At 39.8% G+C, this 19,408-nt stretch overlaps 1 protein-coding gene across 7 annotated transcripts in view; it reads left to right on the forward strand.

The window, feature by feature from the left end:
• The window catches only part of CDKAL1 (CDK5 regulatory subunit associated protein 1 like 1), a 603,129-nt gene that overhangs the window by 28,663 nt on the left and 555,058 nt on the right, over positions 1 to 19,408 (forward strand). For 6 of the 7 annotated variants that reach the window (XM_070456204.1, XM_020875786.2, XM_020875789.2 and 3 more), the window contains 2 exons: positions 6,199 to 6,373; positions 7,568 to 7,680. In XM_070456204.1, the coding sequence (XP_070312305.1) occupies positions 6,204 to 6,373; positions 7,568 to 7,680 (283 nt within the window). In that variant the 5' untranslated portion in view covers positions 6,199 to 6,203. Of the gene's footprint in view, positions 1 to 6,198; positions 6,374 to 7,567; positions 7,681 to 19,408 lie in introns of those variants that run through there. The other variant, XM_070456205.1, reaches the window with a different exon arrangement.

The raw sequence follows: 19,408 nt of genomic DNA on the forward strand, positions 1-19,408 counted from the left end.
TAATACCTCTCCTAATAAATCACCTCTGTAAATAGCCAGTACTCTGTACTGAATCTATTCTTCATCATTTTCCATGTCTCCTTTTTCACTATCTGTTTTTATTTCCTTTATCAAGCTTGATTTTCTCTACCTTTAAGAGAGAACTTTATATGATTCATTCTGTAGCACTTAACTACTATCTTACTTTCCTTCTATTCTCACACTTTCATTATTCACTTATTTAATATTTTCTGAAGGCTAACAATTCGCTTTACCGGTTTGTTGGAAGTAAAAAGCTTGTTAATAGTGATAGGTGAAAATAAAAAAAAACTAAAAAAAAAAAAAAAAAAAAAAAAAATAGTGATAGGTGAGTTTATTCAGGTGTTTATGATATGCGGCCAGGTTTAGGAACCTCTGCGTTTTTTATCTGTCTCTTTCGTCTTCCTAGAGTGAATTTCTAGAAATGTAATTGCTGGGCTAAAGGATATATATGTGTTAAAGTTTGATATGTATTGCTAGATTGCCCTTCAGAAAGGGTATGCCAGTCCTACCATGCTCTTAGCTAACGGTTGGGTTTTTGTCAGTCTTTGTCATCAGTGGGGTAGATGGAAAATAATTTCTTGTTTAAGCTCATGCCCTTAGTGTGTTTGAGCATTCTTTCCTATGCTTAATGGCTGTTTGACTTGCTTAAGTGTGTTGCCAGTTTTTCCTTTGCCCGTTTTTTTTCTGGAATGTTTTTCTTCCTCAGGGTCATCTCAGACTCTTGCATTGTTTGTGCTTTGCCAACAAAATGGAGTCATCTGGGGAGATCTTGGTGTTGAGAGAGGGTCCAGTTCTAGCTCTGTTAGTGGATAGATCTTCTAACTCCTCTGGACTTCTCCCATCTAGTGTAAGAATTTCCTTCTGTGTTATAGAAAGACTAGCTAAATTCAGCTTAAACAAGGATTTATTCATCCTTTCATTCAGCAAATATTCTGCACTTGCTGTGTGCTAGGCATTGTTCCAAATGTTGGTAGTTATAGTGGTGAAAAAGACAGGGTACCTCTGTTCTGAAGCTTACACTCTAGTGAAAAGACACAAGCAGTTATATACATGGAGTCAGGTAAGTGTGATGAAGGGAAGTGAAGCATAAAGTGGAGTTAGAGGCTGGTGAGAGTGTGTGGGATGCCTGATCAGTGTGTGGTTATTTCAGATAAGGTCATTAGGAAGAGCCCTCTCCAAGGAGGTGTTATTTGAGTAAAGGAGTAGGCAGCAAACCATCCAAATATCTGGGGATGATATTCCAGACAGAGGAAGAGCAAGTGTGAAGGCCCTGAGTCAGAAACTAGCTTGGTCTGCTTGGAGAATGTCGGAAAAGTTATTACAGTTGGGGCAGAGTGGAAGGTGGCAGAGGGACCATGTTTTGTAGACTGGGTTGTGGTCACAAAAAAATTTTTTTTGAGAAGTTGCAGTACGCTAGGTAGTTGTAGGCACCACCTGGGATAAAGCAGTGAACAAAACACTCAAAAACCTCCCCACCCCCAGAGTATATATCCTAGTAGAAAGAGAGTAATAAGATGATGAAGATACTGTCATGGAGGAAGAAATTTTCCTCTACAGTTCTCAGTTCTTCTGGTTGGTCTAAGAATTAAATTGACAGATTAACAGGAGAAAATCAAACAAAAGTTTAGTAGCATGTGGCATGTATACATGAACTTCCCTTGTGACTCAGGGGGGTAAAGGATCTGCCTGTAATATGGGAGACCTGGGTTTGATCCCTGGTTGGGAAGATTCCCTAGAGAAGAGAATGACTACTCATTCCAGTATTCTGGCTTGGAGAAGAATGAGTGGATACCTACTCCTCTCCTCCATGGACAGAGGAGCCTGGCAGGCTATAGTCCATGGGATTACAAAGAGTGGGACATGACTGAGCTACTAACACTTTCACATACATGGGACAGACCCAGGGAAACTGAGTAACTTGCCAAAATGGCTGAAACTCTTACCTTAAGTATTGTCTTCAGCTAAAGACAAAAGATCTTGGGTGTAGTGATTTGGGACCTCAAAGGGGAGGAAGGCAGTTGCCGTGAGATGGAAAAGCAAATGTTTGGTAATAGTTTTAACAGACAGACTTTGCCTGGTTCCTCCCCATCTGTGCACATAGTTCATACTATAGTTATCTATGGGGATCGCATCCCTTCCTGAAACATGTCTTTCTTTACATTCTTTTAGCAATTAGAAGGAGGGTCAAAGTTTCTTCCTGGCCTTGATTTGTCTTCAGCTCAAAATAATCCACATGGCAAGAGACATTTTCGGGTGGCAGGTTTGCTCCTGTTTAGTATCTAAGCATGTGGGGAAGTGCTATGGTACGAAAGCAAGGCTGGGGGGAGGGGGGCAGGAGGTGTGTGTACGTGGTGAGGTGGGGGTTGTTCAGAAAGACCTCGCTGGTGACATTTGGACAGAGTTCCAAAGGGCTTGAAGGCATTCCAGGCATGACCAAGACCTTGAGATTAGTGTGTGCCTGGTGGGTGTGAGCTAGCCAGAAAGCCCATGTGTCTGAGTGGAGTTGAAACTGTGCACCTCAGACGGGACTTGAATCCACGGGCTGGGACCCAGACCCGGCCAGAACCCAGACTGGGACTTGAACCCACAGTCTTAACTGAGATCAAGCACCTGGTCTCAGGGCTTCCCCAGTGGCCGAGATGATAAAGAATCTGTCTGCAATGCAGGAGATCGGGGTTCGACCCCTGCGTTGGGAAGATCCCCTGGAGAAGGAAATTGCAACCCACTCCAGTACTGTGGCCTGGAGAATTCCATGGACAGAGAGAGGAGCCTGGTGGGCTATAGTCCATGGAGTTGCAAAGAGTCGGACACAACCAAGCGACTAGCTCGAAACACATACCTGGTCTCAGGACTCTTAAGAAGCTCACGTTGTTCTTATCAAAAGAATTCAGTGAGCGACATAGTAATAGGTAAGAAGTGGGTTTATTTAGAGAGAAACACACTCCACAGAATGTGGACCTTATCAGAAGGTAAGAGGCCCCAAAATATGGTGTGGTTAGTGTTTATGTCTGGGTAATTTCATAGGCTAATTTCATGGGCTTCCCTTGTAGCTCAGTTGGTAAAGAATCTGCCTGTAATGCAGGAGATCTGTGTTTGATTCCTGAGTCGGGAAGATCCCTGGAGAAGGAAATGGCAACCCACTCCAGTATTCTTGCCTGGGAAACCCCATGCACAGAGGGACCTGGCAGGCTACAGTCCGTGGAGTCGCAAGAGTTGGACATGACGTAGCGACTCAACCACCAGCCTCTAATTTCATAGGCTAGCGAGCAAGAGGATTATTCCACTTATTCTGGGGAAGGGGTGGGGATTTCCAGGAGCTGGGCTGCTTTTCAGCCTTTCAGCCTTTATTAGCTCTGAGCTGCCATGCCGGGAGTCCAGGGAGCCTGTGAGGCCCAGGGCCCACTGGGAGCTGAGTCTTCTGCCGCCTCAGACCTAGTTGGTTCTTAGCAGTGTGTCCTGTGGCTAAGTCGTTCTTTCCACGGCTGTGCCCTGCCGCCTTCCCTCCTGTTTTAGAGTGAGGCAGGAGAGTGGGAGTGGTGTCCTGTCACTTCCACTTTTCTGAGGCAGGAAGCTGATTATGTCCTTGTAGAATTCTTTTAAAATATAGTTTTATTTATTTTTGGCTGTGATGGGTCTTTGGTGCTCCATGGATTTTTCTCTGGTTGCAGAGTGGGGCTTACTCTTTGTTGCAGTGCCGGGCTTCTCACTGCTGTGGCTTCTCTTGTTACAGAGAATGGGCTCTAGGGTGCACGGGCGTCAGTAGTTGCGGCTCCCCGGCTCTAGAACACAGTATCAGTATTTGTGGCACATGGACTTAGTTGCTCCATGGAATCTTGTGGGATCTTTTTGGACAAGAAGGGATCAAACCCATGTCTCCTGTATTGGCAGGTGGATTCTGGATCTTTACCACTGAACCACCAGGAAAGCCCCTTGTCCTTGTAGAACTTAGTAACGGTTTTAACTCTGGGCTTTTTACTCTGAAATGGAATACCAATGGAAGGTTTTGATCAGAAACCTGAGAAGAACTTAGGTTTTAGAGGGATCCCTGGCTTGTGTGCAGCAAGATTCCTTTGGGAATTGAGGGTAGAAGCAAGGTGACTATGACAGTAATCCAGGCAAGAGTTAATGTTTTGACCAAGAATGTAACAGTGGGTATGATCGGAAATGGTTAGATTCTGAATATATTTGGAAGCTCAGGCCAATGGGATTTTGCTGATGTATTGGACTTAGGGTGAAGGAAAGAGGAGTTGGGGATGATGCCAGGATTTTGGGCCTGAGAGGTTAGAAGGTTGGTATTGCCTTTCAGTGAGATGGAGAAAGTCATGGGAGGATCTGTGTGTTCCTCCTGGCTGCAGGTGGGGTGAGAATCAGGAGTTCTGTTTTTGATTTTAAGTTTGAAGTAACTCCTAGCCATTCAAGCAGGGTGTTGAGTAGGCGGTTGGATGGACATCAGAGTCTGAAGTTCAAGGGAGGCCTGGGACTGGTTATAGAAGCATATAGTTAGTATTTCAAGGCCACAAGGCTGTATGAGATCACCTAGGGTGCGCCTGTAACGGAGCCCTGTGGGTGTTCTGACCTTGAGAAGTTGGAGAGATGAGGAATGGGCCACGGAGACTTGGGGAGGGGCTAATGCAGTAGGAAGAGAACTCAGCGTGCGGGACCCCAAAAGCCAGGGAAGGAGATACCTTGAGGGAATGAAGGGTCAGTAATGTCAAGTGCCGCCGGTAGGATCACATGAGATGGCTGAGAGCTGACTGTTACGTACATCGCTGTGAGTCACTGAATCAGGTCGGCAGTTTTGGGATGGGGGGGTGAAAGCCTGGCATATGAGAGACTGGGAGGGGGAAACGAGACAGTGCTTGCAAGGAGTTTTAAAGGATAGAAATGTGGTGGAGACAGTAGGTAGAGGAAGTGAGGCCACGATAAGGTTTTTGTTTTTTTAAATGGGAGAAATAACAGTACCCATATACAATTGGTGATTAGGTAGGGAGGAGCATGACTAGAATTCTGTGCTCAAGCAGGTTAGAGGAGAGGGGTGGTTCTTAGAGGGTGGGTAGTTCCTAGTAACAGGTTGATATGTGGGCAAAGGACCATTTCCTATTAGAGAATGCCGTCTTCTGTCTGTGGAATGCAGGGGGGGGATCTGAGGGTGGGCTTCACTCAGGCCTCCTGTTTTCAGTACCATCTACAGCCTCATGAACAGGCAGTCCATGAGAAATTAATTTTCAGAAACTTTCTAAGATAAATGAGTTTGTTTCTTTACTGTAGTTCTTCCCAGTCTTGCTCTCATAGTATATACATACATGGATGCACACACATCCTGGGAGTCTGTGAGAGGCAGAATTTTCCAAATTTATTTGACCACAGAACTAGTTTTTCACTGATAGTTCATAGAACCAGTTTGGAAGAAACTTGGGTCATTTCACCTTCCCTAGTGTGCTGAGTCAGCCAGGGCTCTTGTTGGCAAGAGCAGAAAGCCCACCTCAAATGAATTTAAGCCTCGGGGAATTCCTGAGCTCACATGAATGGGCAGAGCAGGGCTATGTCTGGCTTCAGGCATTGGTTGGATCCAGCTGCTCAAGTATCTTATCTCTCCAGCTTTTATAAGACTTCCTGCCTTGGGTCTTCTTCTGCTTTGTGGCAGGCAGGATGGCCCCCCAGTAGCCTCAAGCTGACATCCTCCTAACTGAGCCACTTCAGTGAAAGAGAAGTTAGCACTGGCGTGGAACTCCTCGTGGTGATTGTGACTGACTGGGCGTGTTACGTCCAACCCTGAGCCGGTCTTTGTGGCTCAGGGTGAATTACTCTGGCAGGTGTGGGTCACGTGCGCCATTGCTGCGCCTGGGGAGGGAGGACGCCTGTAAATGCCTGGTGGTATGCGTGCTGTGGTGTGTTACAGGTTTGTAGTGATATCTCATTGTGGTTTAGTTTGTATTTCTTTGATTGCTGATAACGTTAAATCTCTTTCCATGTGCTTTATGTCCCACTCAGTAAGATTTGTCTGATTTATCCGATGTTTCTTGTTTTTCAGTATCTCTTGTATTTTCTGTAAAGTTGAAGTAAAAATCTAAAGGCTTTATTAGATTCAAGTTTGGCAAGAATATTTCATAGGTGCTATGTTAAACAGATGTTCTGAGGACTCATGCCTGTATCATTTATAACTTGTTTATACGATAGAGAAGATGCCTTCTGCATCCTGTGATACATTCCTGGATGACATAGAAGATATTGTGTCACAAGAAGATTCAAAGCCACAAGATAGGCATTTTTCGAGAAAGCACGTTGTTCCAAAGGTGCGAAGGCGAAATACCCAAAAATATTTGCAAGAGGAAAACAGTCCACCAAGTGATAGGTAAGCTTTTTTTGAAATTATATTCGGCATTGTACCATGGGAGAGGCTGACACTACTGTATGTGATATACATAATGTATCTTTTAAAAGAATCTTTGAAGTTTTTAAAGGAAATATGTAGGGTTTTTAAAAATTTGAATGGTTATATTTAGCAAAGTCATATATTAAACGTGTCGAATTGCATATTGGCCTAGGGCAGTGTATTTGGCACAAAGATAGATCTCCCTGCCTCCCACCCTCCTCTGGCCAGATCTCTTTGATATCACTGTGGTGGTTATGTTCTTGTTACTTCTGCATTAATATTTTTATTGGAATTTGTGATTCTTACGAGATAGCGGTGGTTTGAGCATGTGGTTTTTCTTAGCACATTTAAAGTACTTATGAATTAACTAAAGGCTTTGGACACAAATTCTTGTGCTGTTTGCACTGTTAGGTGTCTAGTGAAATTCTAATACAACCTAGCCAGAAAGGATTATGCAGTTATATAGTTTTAACATGCTTATATTTGTATATCTAGTAAACTTGAGCATTTTAATACATTTGGTTATTTGGAACAGAGTCATAGTCTATGAATTTAAATTTACTTATTTTAATGCCTGAAATTTATTAAATTTGTCTTGAACATATCATTAAATGTAATGTCTAGTTAGTTGTTAATTATTTATGGCAATCCAAGTTGAGAGTCCTTTTATTCCCTTTCTAAAAATTACATTTTTTAGAACTCTATATGTGGAATACTTTTATTATTAATAGTGCTGTAGGGTGACAGATTTTCATTTTGATTCAGTTATTTATATCTAAGTTATAAAGATTGTGGTTAGTATACAGTAGTCTTTAGATGTGTTTAGGTTTTCTTTATTTGCTGTTGCTGCTAGAACCATTTTCTGTGCCATTGTTGTTGGTACCTTTCCAAGAGTTGAACTTACTGGTAGTATTTAGTAGTATTGAACTTAAAATACAACTTATAGAAAAGATATTCTTCACATAGAGAGTCTTAGAATTTTATACTGTTATTTTATCTTGATTTTAGACTTTTGGTGTAACAGCAGATTATGTATTAAGTTGGTACTTTTAATGAATAACTTATGAATAGAATGCACTGAGTGCTTTTGCATAATATGCCTAGAAATTAACTAGTGCTTTTTATTTTTAAAAAATCCCTTAATGAGACTTGTTTTTTAAAATTGATTAACAGCACTATTCCAGGCATACAGAAAATTTGGATACGAACTTGGGGTTGTTCTCATAATAATTCAGATGGAGAATACATGGCTGGACAACTGGCTGCTTATGGATATAAAATTACAGGTAATGAGATCTGTAATGTGTTTTATTGATTACATTTTTTAAAGCCAAGGTTTTTAGAGATAGAAGTTCTAGCTTCAACAACTAAAGAATATTTTAGCATGACTTAGTGATTTTTTTTTTTGTATTTATTTATTTTTATTAGTTGGAGGCCAATTACTTTACAATATTGTAGTGGGTTTTGTCATACATTGACATGAATCAGCCATGGATTTACATGTGTTCCCCATCCCGATCCCCCCTCCCGCCTCTCTCTCCATCCCATCCCTCTGGGTCTTCCCAGTGCACCAGCCCTGAGCACTTGTCTCATGCATCCAACCTGGGCTGGTGATCTGTTTCACCCTTGATAGTATACTTGGTTCAATGCTATTCTCTCAGAACATCCCACCCTCGCCTTCTCCCACAGAGTCCAAAAGTCTGTTCTGTACATCTGTGACTCTTTTTCTGTTTTGCATATAGGGTTATCGTTACCATCTTTTTAAATTCCATATATATGTGTTAGTATACTGTATTGGTCTTTATCTTTCTGGCTTACTTCACTCTATTTAATGGGCTCCATTTTCATCCATCTCATTAGAACTGATTCAAATGAATTCTTTTTAATATTCCATTGTGTATATGTACCACAGCTTTCTAATCCATTCGTCTGCTGATGGGCATCTAGGTTGCTTCCATGTCCTGGCAATTATAAACAGTGCTGTGATGAACATTGGGGTGCACGTGTCTCTTTCAGATCTGGTTTCCTCGGTATGTATGCCCAGGAGTGGGATTGCTGGGTCATATGGCAGTTCTATTTCCAGTCTTCTAAGGAATCTCCACACTGTTCTCCATAGTGGCTGTACTAGTTTGCCTTCCCACCAACAGTGTAAGAGGGTTCCCTTTTCTCCACACCCTCTCCAGCATTTATTGCTTGTAGACTTTTGGATAGCAGCCATCCTGACTGGCGTATAATGGTACCTCATTGTGGTTTTGATTTACATTTCTCTGATAATGAGTGATGTTGAGCATCTTTTCATGTGTTTGTTAGCCATCTGTATGTCTTCTTTGGAGAAATGTCTGTTTAGTTCTTTGGCCCATTTTTTGATTGGGTCATTTATTTTTCTGGAATTGAGCTGTAGGAGTTGCTAGTATATTTTTGAGATTAATCTTTTGTTGCTTCATTTGCTATTATTTTCTCCCATTCTGAAGGCTGTCTTTTCACTTTGCTTATAGTTTCCTTTGTTGTGCAAAAGCTTTTAAGTTTCATTAGGTCCCATTTGTTTATTTTTGCTTTTATTTCCAATATTCTATGAGGTGGGTGACTTAATGATTTTAAGAGAAAATAAAAAGCTAATATATTGTCTAGACTCTTGAGCAACGTGGCTTTGAGCTGTGTGCCACTCATTTAGGGACCTTTTCCAGTGCATATGCTACTGGACTTACAGTCTGGGGCTGGCTGAGTCCTGGAATGTGGAGCTCTCCAATAGGAGAGCCAGCTGTGGCACTGGGGGATATGTGGATTGTGGTATTGGCTGCAGGTCTGGGAACCCATCCCCTGCAAGTACTGAGGGATGACTGTATATATCTCATTTAAAAAAAAGAAAAAAAAATCCCTCATTTTGAAATAAGTTTGGACTGACAGAAAAGTGAGAAAATTAAGTTTGTGTATGCCTTTTACATCTTACGTGGTTATGGTATAATTCATTGGGAAGTGAGCATTAATGCAATACTATTAACTAAATGACAGAGCTTGTTTGGATTTTGCCAGGTTTCCCACTTACATCCTTTTTATGTTCCAGGATCCAGTCTAAGATCTCACCTTACATTTATTTGGAATGTCTCTTTAACCTCCTCCAATCTATGCCAGTTTCTCAATTTTTTTCTCACTTTTTGTGACCTTGACACTTCTGAAAGAGAATTAAGTCATTTTGTAGAATGTCCATCACCTTAGGTTTGTCTGGTAGTTTCTCATGGTTAGATTAAGGTAATGAATGCATTTCTGGCAAGAGGAGCATACAAGTGATATTGTATCCTTCTCAGCACATCACGTAAGGGGCTTCATGATGTTAACACACCAACCCTTATCTGCCAGATTTCTCCTCTGAGTTATTTTTCTCAGTGTAACCAATAAATCTCCTGTGTTTCCTCAACCTTTTGCATACTAATTTTAGTATCTGTTGGTGGATCTCGTCTGCAACAGTTGTTACTGTGATAGTTGCATAGTGGTGGTTTTCTGTTTTCTTTCCTTCCACATTTAATCGTTTGGATTCTTCTGATCCCCTGGAGAAGAAAATGGCACCCCACTCCAGTATTCGTGCCTGGAGAATCCCATGGACGGGGGAGCCTGGTGGGCTGCAGTCCAGGAGTGCGTGGGTTCACAGAGTCGGACACAACCGGGCGGCTAAGCTTGCACACATTCTCCTCTAAGGAAGCGCTGGCCTTTGGCCACCGTTTTACCTGTTTGCATCAGTATGAACTAAAGGATATTTACTCTGCAGGTTATAGTTCAGTGCTGTTATCATGGTGTTGCTTGTGTTGTTCCAGCTTTGGCCACAGGACCTCATCAGGCTGGCGCCTGTGTCTTTCAGACACGCCCCCCTTGCTTTCTGAGCATGTCCTTATTTTCTGGCACCACAAGAGGTTCTAGTCTTGTATTGTCCTTTTCCCAGCCGCGGAAGCAACCACTTTTGCGAGGAATCCTGATGCTTTTCGTTAGGAGACTCGTGTTTAGAACCGGACCAAAGACCTGGGCAGTAGGTGTGCTCATTCCACCACAAAGTACCAGTGCTTCTAGGTCCTCTCCGCAGACAGTTAGGAAATATGTAGGTGTGCAGACTGGCGCGCACACATCTCTATTTCTGCTGTATGTGTGTTAGATGGGAACAGAGTTTGAGTGCTGTGTGGCAGGCAGTGGCCCGGTGCCTTATTTGTGTTATCATGCTTGTACTCTGCTCAGTCGTGCCCCACTCTTTGCGACCCCATGGACTGTAGCCCTCCAGGCTCCTCTCCAGGGGCGTGAACAGAGACAGGAATACTGGAGTGGCTTGCCATTTCCTTCTCCAGGAGATCTACCCAGCCCAGGAATCAAACCTGAGTCTCCTGCATTGGCAGGTGGATACTTTATCACTAGCACCACCTTTAGTCCTTGTGATATAAAGGACCTACTAGTATTCCCACCTTTATAAGTGAGAATGCAGAGAGGTTGTTTCTTTAAACCTCATGGGCAGTGAAGTCCATTATTCCAAAACACTGCTTTTAACTGCTAGTCTATGTCACATAGCAACTTGCTTTTGCATGTGTAATTGGCTGGTCCTAGGTTCAGTGCAGATGTTAGGAGTAGGGAGGATTGGAAAGTTAACTCCTTTCATAGCTTTCTTTCCTTCAATAAGTAAATGATCATATGTCATTAATTTTGTTTTTGATAACATTGTTTAGAGAGCAAAATCAGTCTTAAAACAGGTAAAAAAAAACACTCCAAATCTGCTTTTAGAATTACTTCTCTGGGTTCATTAGTAATTTTTGTATAATTTAGCCTAGACTTATCTAATACCTTCTGATGGTGCATTTGAAAATTAAGGAAATCACTTTAAAGGTAATTTCCTGAAACATTAAAAAAAATTCAAAGTTTGATTTATCCTGTGTGTGTGTGTTAGTTGCTCGGTCGTGTCCGACTGTGCGACCTCATGGACTGTAGCCCACCAGGCTCCTCTGTCCCTGGGATTCTCCAGGCAAGAACACTGGAGTGGGCTGCCATTATCCTGCTGCTGCTGAGTCACGTCAGTCGTGTCCGACTCTGTGCGACCCCGTAGACGGCAGCCCACCAGGCTCCTCTGTCCCTGGGATTCTCCAGGCAAGAACACTGGAGTGGGTCTCCAGTATCCTAGGTGATATTAAATATCCAGCATATTTTAATATTTTTGTCTATTAGCATTTAAAAAAAATCTTATAACAGTACTCTTCTATGTGAAGTAACAGCCTTAATGTGTTTACACAAGAACGTTAAGCTTTGTTATGCCCACCTAATTTTGGTTTCTCATTTGGGACTACTAAAAAGGGAACATTAAGGAACCAATCACTTGCATCTGAAATTTATTTTTCTTAATGTGGTTTATTTTATATGCCTGTGTTACTCATACATATTTGTATTAATTTTATATGCTGTTGATTTTACCCACTTGAGAAATCTTAATCGGTTTCAGTTTAGTATGGCTTGCATGCAGTAGACACTAGGACCACTTTTCATACTTGTCTAGATGCTATAGGCCCCGAAAATAGAATCATTATCTTCAGTAAGACATTTAATAAGGAAATCTCTAGAGGAAATCTCTCATTTAAGTTAGATACATCAATAATTTCTGGATGCCTATGCCAGTGGTCTCTTTTGTTATTGTGAAATAATGGGATTTTGTAAAAAATATTATTGCTTAATAGCTTATAACTAATCAAATGTTGAACTAAAATGGGCTTCCCTGGTAGCTCAGCTGGTAAAGAATCCACCTGCAATGTAGGAGACTGCGTTTTGATTCCTGTGTTGGCAAGATCCCCTGGAGAAGGGCATTAACAACCCACTCCAGGATTCTTGCCTGGAGAATCCCATGGGCTGAGGAGCCTTTTGGGCTACAGTCCATGGGGTCACAAAGAGTTGGACATCACTGAGCATCTAAGCATTGCACAGACCTAAAATATTTTCATTTAACTCTGTAATTGATAAGAATGAGGTATAAAATAGTTTATGTATAATGTACACAGAGGTTATTGAAAACAGAATACAGAGAAATTCAGAATTCTCAGTTACCAATGGTGGATATTTTTACTATTTGAGGAAAGTGGGTATTTTTTACTATTTGAGGAAAGAAGAGAGATTATGTCAGTATATACTTGAAATGGCTGCTTTTGTGTAAATCTAGGAATATAATTACTCCATAGTAACACTGCACAGAGGCTTGTTCAAAGTAGTAAGTGCTTGTTTGTTGACTCTTTCAAACCCTTTTTATTTTGAGGAGAAGGTGATTTAAACCTTAGAAAATAATTCCTGCTTGCTTTTCATTTCATTTTCTGCCCTGCTGAGGGAAAAATGATGTCATTCCCCAAAACTCAGACACCTGTTTACATGATACAATTAAATTAATATCATGGAAACTGTCGAACTGTCCTGGTAGGTACAGTGGCTTTTAAAAGAAGTATGATTTGAACACACATTTCATGAGTGTATTCTTCAAATGAGTGATTTCTTATAGACTAACTAGAAAATGCACTCCCCTCCTCACCATAATGCTTCCTTTGGTTTATTGGTTTTGGATTATTTCTTTTGGAAAGTTGTTAAATTATTTTCAGTGTCCTCATTCGTTCAGTTCAGTTCAGTCACTCAGTCGTGTCTGACTCTTTGTGACCCCATGGACTTCAAGATGCCAGGCCTCCCTGTCCATCACCAACTCCCGGAGTCCACCCAAACTCAAGTCCATTGAGTCGGTGATGCCATCCCACCATCTCATCCTGTGTTGTCCCCTTCTCCTCCTGCCCTCAATCTTTCCCAGCATCAGGGTCTTTTTCAGTGAGTCAGTTCTTTGCATCAGGTGGACAAGTATTGGAGTTTCAGCTTCAACATCAGTCCTTCCAATGAACACCCAGGACTGATCTTTAGGATGGACCGATTGGATCTCCTTGCAGTCCAGGGGACTCTCAAGAGTCTTCTCCAACACCACAGTTCAAAAGCATCAATTCTTTGGCGCTCAGTTTTCTTTATAGTCCAACTGTCACATCCATACATGACTACTGGAAAAACCAAAGCCTTGACTAGGCAGAACTTTGTTGGCAAAGTAATGTCTCTGCTTTTTTTAATGTGCTGCCTAGGTTGGTCATAACTTTCCTTCCAAGGAGTAAGCGTCTTTTAATTTCATGACATTTTAAGGGCGATCTCGTGTGGACATTTAATAATATTAATGGCTTTAATGATTAGAGTAGTTGTTTTTTGCTGTCCCTCATTTTGGAATTTCTTCTCTTGTATGTAGTAGTCTCTACGTGATCCTTATTAGAAGCCATTTTTCTCCTGGAGTGGTGGGCGAGAGGGATATATACCGTTGGACTCCATGCTGCAGGGATGTGCACAGCTTATTCTGTTCTGAGTGAGGAGTTGGGATTCACTGTTTAGTTACAGTCAGTGGTGTCAGCTGAGAGCTTCCTGGTCCATTCCTACCTCCTTAATTATAAGCTTATCTCCTATCTTCTTGACTTTTGTATTCTTGAATTTCTAGTGCAATTCAGTGAAAGAATCATCAGCCATCTTAGTGCAGAGCTCTTAGCTTGCCTTCCATGGACCTCTGTAATTTAGCCTTCTTGCCCCTTCACCATCGCCACAATTACTTACATGTGGGTAGTGTCTTACAGTTTGTAAAATGCATTCATATCTAATTGTTAGCTTTATGTAGCTTCGGGATAAAGACAGAACAAAGACTTTGTTGACCTAGGCTTTGAAAAAGTTATTTAAAAATATCCTGACATATAGGTGGCTGACTTAAATTATATATATTAGTCATTAATGTTTACAATGAAAGGTTTGGTTATGTGCTGAATAGAACATTTTCTTAATGTAATACAGAATTTCCTTGCAGAAACTCTTTATTGTGTAGCCAGAGATGTTGCTTTTATCTGAAGGTTTTGAAGTCTGTCTGGAATTACAGTGAAAGTAAATTTTATTGTGATCATTTGCAGAGTGCTTGTAATGCAGAGGGGACTGCAGCTTATAGATTGTTGAATCTTAGCGTTATTTTAAAGCCCAGAAGTTAAACATAGAAAGGATTATATAAAGGGAAACAAAGCCTTTCCTCCACTAAAATAGAAGCTGTATCTGATCTGTAAAACGTCCTCATGTGGGCATTTCAGGCTAATTTTATAAGCTTTTACTTTTTATGTATATCATATGTTCAAGAAAACTATACTCTTATTTAAAAGTACTTTCTTTTAAATAAGAAAGTACTTTTAAGAAAATACTTCTTACTAACTTCCCAGTAATTTACTTTCATTTTCTCTCCCTGGTTATTGTGGAATATATTCCACAGTATATTAGGTGGAATATATTAGGTGCTTTTCATGTAATATTGTAAGAATATTCTTCATAAGTCATAATATTTTTATGGTTACTTTTTGCCACTATTAAATCACCTAGAAAATTGAGAATTTTATTAAAAGCTGGTCTTGTATGGAGAGCTGATGGTGCAGGGGTAGTAAGAGTAAACATTTCTTTCAGGGTGTGTCTTCCAACAAAATAAAAGGGATGAACCAGTTGTGGCAGGGATGACAGTTGGTATTGGATCACTGAGCTCTGTTCTTTCTATGGAGTCTCTCTCCAACAGATTCAGCTTTTAAGGATAGAGGTCTTAAAGAGAAGTAAGACCATTTTTATCTGCTCAGACAGAAGAAAAACCAAAACAACTCACAATGTTAGGATTTGTAGACAGAAAGTAATTTGGTGATATCTATATCTTAAATCTAAATATATATTATTTACTTTTATTTATTGTGATTGAAACAGTCAAACCAGAAAGTCAAACCACTTCCTTTTTGATTAGACCTCCTGTTCTGGGTAGGGCTTCCCTGATAGCTCAGCTGGTAAAGAATCCACGTGCAATAAGGAGACCCTGGTTCGATCCCTGGATTGGGAAGATCCCCTAGAGGAGGGAATGGCTACCCACTCCAGTATTCTGGCCTGGAGAATTCCATGGACTGTCTAGTCCATGGGGTCGCAAAGAGTCGGACACGATTTCCTGTCCTAGCTGGGTGAGACTTTGGAATCCTGGACTTGGAGTTCTGGAATGGCTTACCTGAAACAAGAACATCCTTTTGTGATTTCAGAAGGAATCGAGTCAAGACTTAGTCTTCAGCCACATCCCTCTTTTGTTGAAGAAAGTTGATTAGGAATGGTGACAAAGTAAAAGATGCAATGGTTGAAGTGTGGAAGATGAGCAGCTATTTTCAAGGGGCTAAAAGTATGATTTTTATAGTGGAAATTGCAGGCTACAGATTTGATTTCCTAAATAAAACTAAAGACTGAAATGAAAGTCAGTGTAGGAGAATTAATTAGCTGAGGGTGTGAATGTGTATTAATGAAAGACTCCGTCATTTGGAAGAATGTGGACAAATGAGAAATAATTTTTATAATTGGATCTTAAAGTGCTTCCATTTGGGAGGCCATTGATACATATAATTAATTGCCATATGTTGTGCATCACTTTCTGGAAGACTATCAACTGTTGCCTTTGTGAGCTCAGGGAGTAAGTAGACTTCATAGAAGTGTTATAACATTGTTCGGTTACCTGAAAATGGAGCTGAACATGTACGTTTCATAAGTGTTGTAATAAAGAATTGCATATCTTAATTGGCATATTGTGATGAATGGTTTTCCTGTAAGTTTTCTTTCTTTCTTTTCTTTTTTTTTTTTTACTTTTAAGCAACTTTACTGATGTATAATTTAGATTATATTTACCCTTAAAATTTACCTATTTTCTCTCTAAAGTCTTGTAAGGAAGTTGTCTTTATTTTAAAATGAGCCTGAGATGACTGAGAAAATAGGAGAAAATTGCTTTTTGTTACATAAGGAGTAATAGTATGCTTTATATTGTAAAAGTGAATAGCTTTCTCTATTCAAGTTCCTAAAATTTAAATTCTGTATGCTAAAAGTTTACTTAAATCCTGCAATGCTTTAAGTGGAATGAAACATCTCGAAAAGGTGTGTTGGGACTCTGTTACTGTGATAGAGATCAGGATACATGCTGGTTTTTTTTTTTTTTATCTTTACATTTCTAGTTTTTTCTTCTTTAAATAGAGCATGGGAATATTTAGTTTGTTATTTCTCCTCTTTTTGTCTCAACAGGAATGTCCTCTTATCATAATAAGAAGCACAAAACTACATGTGTTTCAGACAGCAGCCAACGAGTGGCACTGGTTTTGGTTGTTCTGTTTTCCATGTGGATTGAGTGGTGTCAGCTTTGTCATTGTTGTTTACATCCTGAGCAGTGTCTCCCTTGTATTTGAGAGTGAACCTGCATGGTTGATTAGAATCTTCCTTTTTCAGCGATACAGAGAAAATCTAGTTTACTCTTGTGAATTCTAGAATATTTTGGCTCCAGTTTGTGAATGCCCAGTAATAGGTAATACTGTGCATGGTAATCAAATTATTTGGATAAAAGTTCTGTGTTCTTTTTCTTAATTTTCTCACTAATAGGTGTGGGGAAGCTTTACCTTTTTTTTTTATCATCTTTCTTTGAGAACGTGAAGATCATTTTTCATCCTGTTCCACTTTTGGCCTGACCTTTTCAAGTCACTTAAACTTCTTGTTTGCATTTTTTTAAATTAATTAATTTTGATTGGAGGCGAATTACTTTACAGTATTGTGGTGGTTTTTGCCATGTAGCATGTAAGTGGTAGTATTCAACTCACACATAGTTTCATTAATTTTTGTGAATAAACTGCTGTGGAGTGCTGAGTTGTATTAAGATAATGTCTTTTCAGAATTGCTAGCATTCTGGTACTGAACAACTTAAAATAGTTTCTAGATTCAGTATTTTAGAATTTTTATGAGTGACAAATTGACATAGACTGATAGATTTTCAGAAACTTTTGCTTATTGCTTAATGATTCATATTACCCTTTGAGATTTTATAAAACTTTTTTTTTGGATAATTTAGAAATAGGCTATTTTAAAATTTTATTTATTTTTTAAGAAAATGGGCAGATGAGTAATTTACCACGAAGGCTTCACTTCAAAATCTTTCTAGGCATTGTTTTCTCTGATTCTGGGGAAAACACTTTTTTGAGATATTGACACCAAAAAATGTAAAATAATGTTGGCTTTTTTTGGCTTTTAAATTTCAGTGGGCTTGGATTAGACAGACATGTATTTTTAGCTCTTGGACAATAGATGGCAGTATTACATTACATGATCACTGCAGCTGTGTCATTACTAGGAAACGTGAATTTCATGTTACAAATAGTCTTCTAATAAAATTATTAGAAGTCATTAAGTTTGTTAACTCTATTTTATTCTGACTTACTGCTTTTTAAACTTTTAGTAGGACTTGTGTAAGAATTGGACAAATTGACCTTTTCAGAGGCAGCATGATTCAGCTTGGATACAGCCCACCATGTGTGTGCTGGACACTGCATGTGAAATTATTCTTTCATTGCGTACTACTTGACATCCTTGTTGCTTTGTTGCCCTGACTGTGGTTCTTCTAGAATGTGGTTATTGTCCTTTTGCTGTGCTAAAGTGGGAGATTTTGAATCTGAGGACAAACATTTGATTCTTTTTGCTATTATATTGCTTTCATGCTTAACTAAAAACTAAGCTTTGTGTAAGGTACATCTTGAGTATCTCATTACTCCCCAAATCTGCTAACAAATACTGAGGTTAAAGAGGTTCCATATTAAAGGAGAATAGAGTGAATTATAGCACTTTAAAATTTCCCCCTCATTCCTGCCTTACCAACATGTGTTTGGTTAATTCAAGATGGTTTGAATGTCCAGGCATTTTCAGAGACTTTCCGTTTGGTCATTTCTTCATCATAGCATGGTGATTCTCAAATTGAAGAGTGTCTACGAATTTTTGTGTCGTGTTGTATACACCGATTCATGTATATGGGTGCTTAAGGGCTGTGTGTGTGTGTGGTGTGGTTATTTTGATCACCTGATCTGATCATTTTAGATCCGTTTTAACTCCTTTTACAGCTGTGTCTCCACTTGCTCTGCTCCGGTTCGGCTTACTTCCCTTGACTTAGCGTAGTAACAGCTACTTCCTGTCTTAGGATGATTTATCGTGTTTTTTTCTTTTTTTTTTTTTTTACCTTTTCTCTCCCATGGTGTGTGAGTTCCTTCTGTCTTGATCATCTTTGCCTTTGTTTGCCATCTCCGAGACACTGTAGGTTAGTGATTAAGAGCAGACTGTAGCCAGCTATTAATATTGAGTCAGACTGTGAAACCAGCTACCGCAGTGTATTAGCTTTATGACTTGGGCAAAGGACAGTATTAGCTTTATGACTTGGGCAAAGGACAGTACCTCTGTGCTTCAGTATTTTTATTTATTTAATGAAGATGACAATAGCAATTCTTTCTAAACATTAAATGTTAGTATATACAGAAGTGTGTGGTTTCATCATTATAATCAAATTCAGTACCTGGCGCACAATAGGAACTCAGGTGTTTTTTTGTGTGCGTTAGTGAACAAATGAAAACTGTTTTTTGACTATAATGAAGTTAACTTTATTCTTTATGCTCTAAAGAATATTTGCAAAATATACAAATTATAAGTATATTCTAAAGGTTCAATAAAAGTGTGTGGTGTGTGTGTGTGAGTCCCTTGAGTTTTTTCAGTAAAATCCTATTTAGTGGCTGTCAAGTCCAGACTGCATGGTCCTGACATACCTTGGTAAGATCCTCATATTATCACTTTGCCTGGCATGGACACGGCAAATTATATTGAATCAGCAGTCTAATTTAATCCATTCTTATAAATTGGAATTAATTGCTTTCAATTTAGTGGGATTGAATTCAGTATTAGGAATCTTGATGTTCCTTCAAATGCAGTAAAATTTAGTTATGTATATATTTTCATGTATCTATGCGTGTGCCTGTACATTTGCAGAGAGAAGTGATCTTGGAGCATTGCTTGTAGTCAAATGAGTTATTTGCAGGAATTGGTAAGGGGGCATATAGTACAGGGTGTCAACGAAAGTGACATTTTCTCCTTTTTTACCCTTCTACC

The sequence above is a fragment of the Odocoileus virginianus genome, chromosome 27, assembly GCF_023699985.2.
Source record: "Odocoileus virginianus isolate 20LAN1187 ecotype Illinois chromosome 27, Ovbor_1.2, whole genome shotgun sequence".
NCBI lineage: Eukaryota > Metazoa > Chordata > Mammalia > Artiodactyla > Cervidae > Odocoileus > Odocoileus virginianus.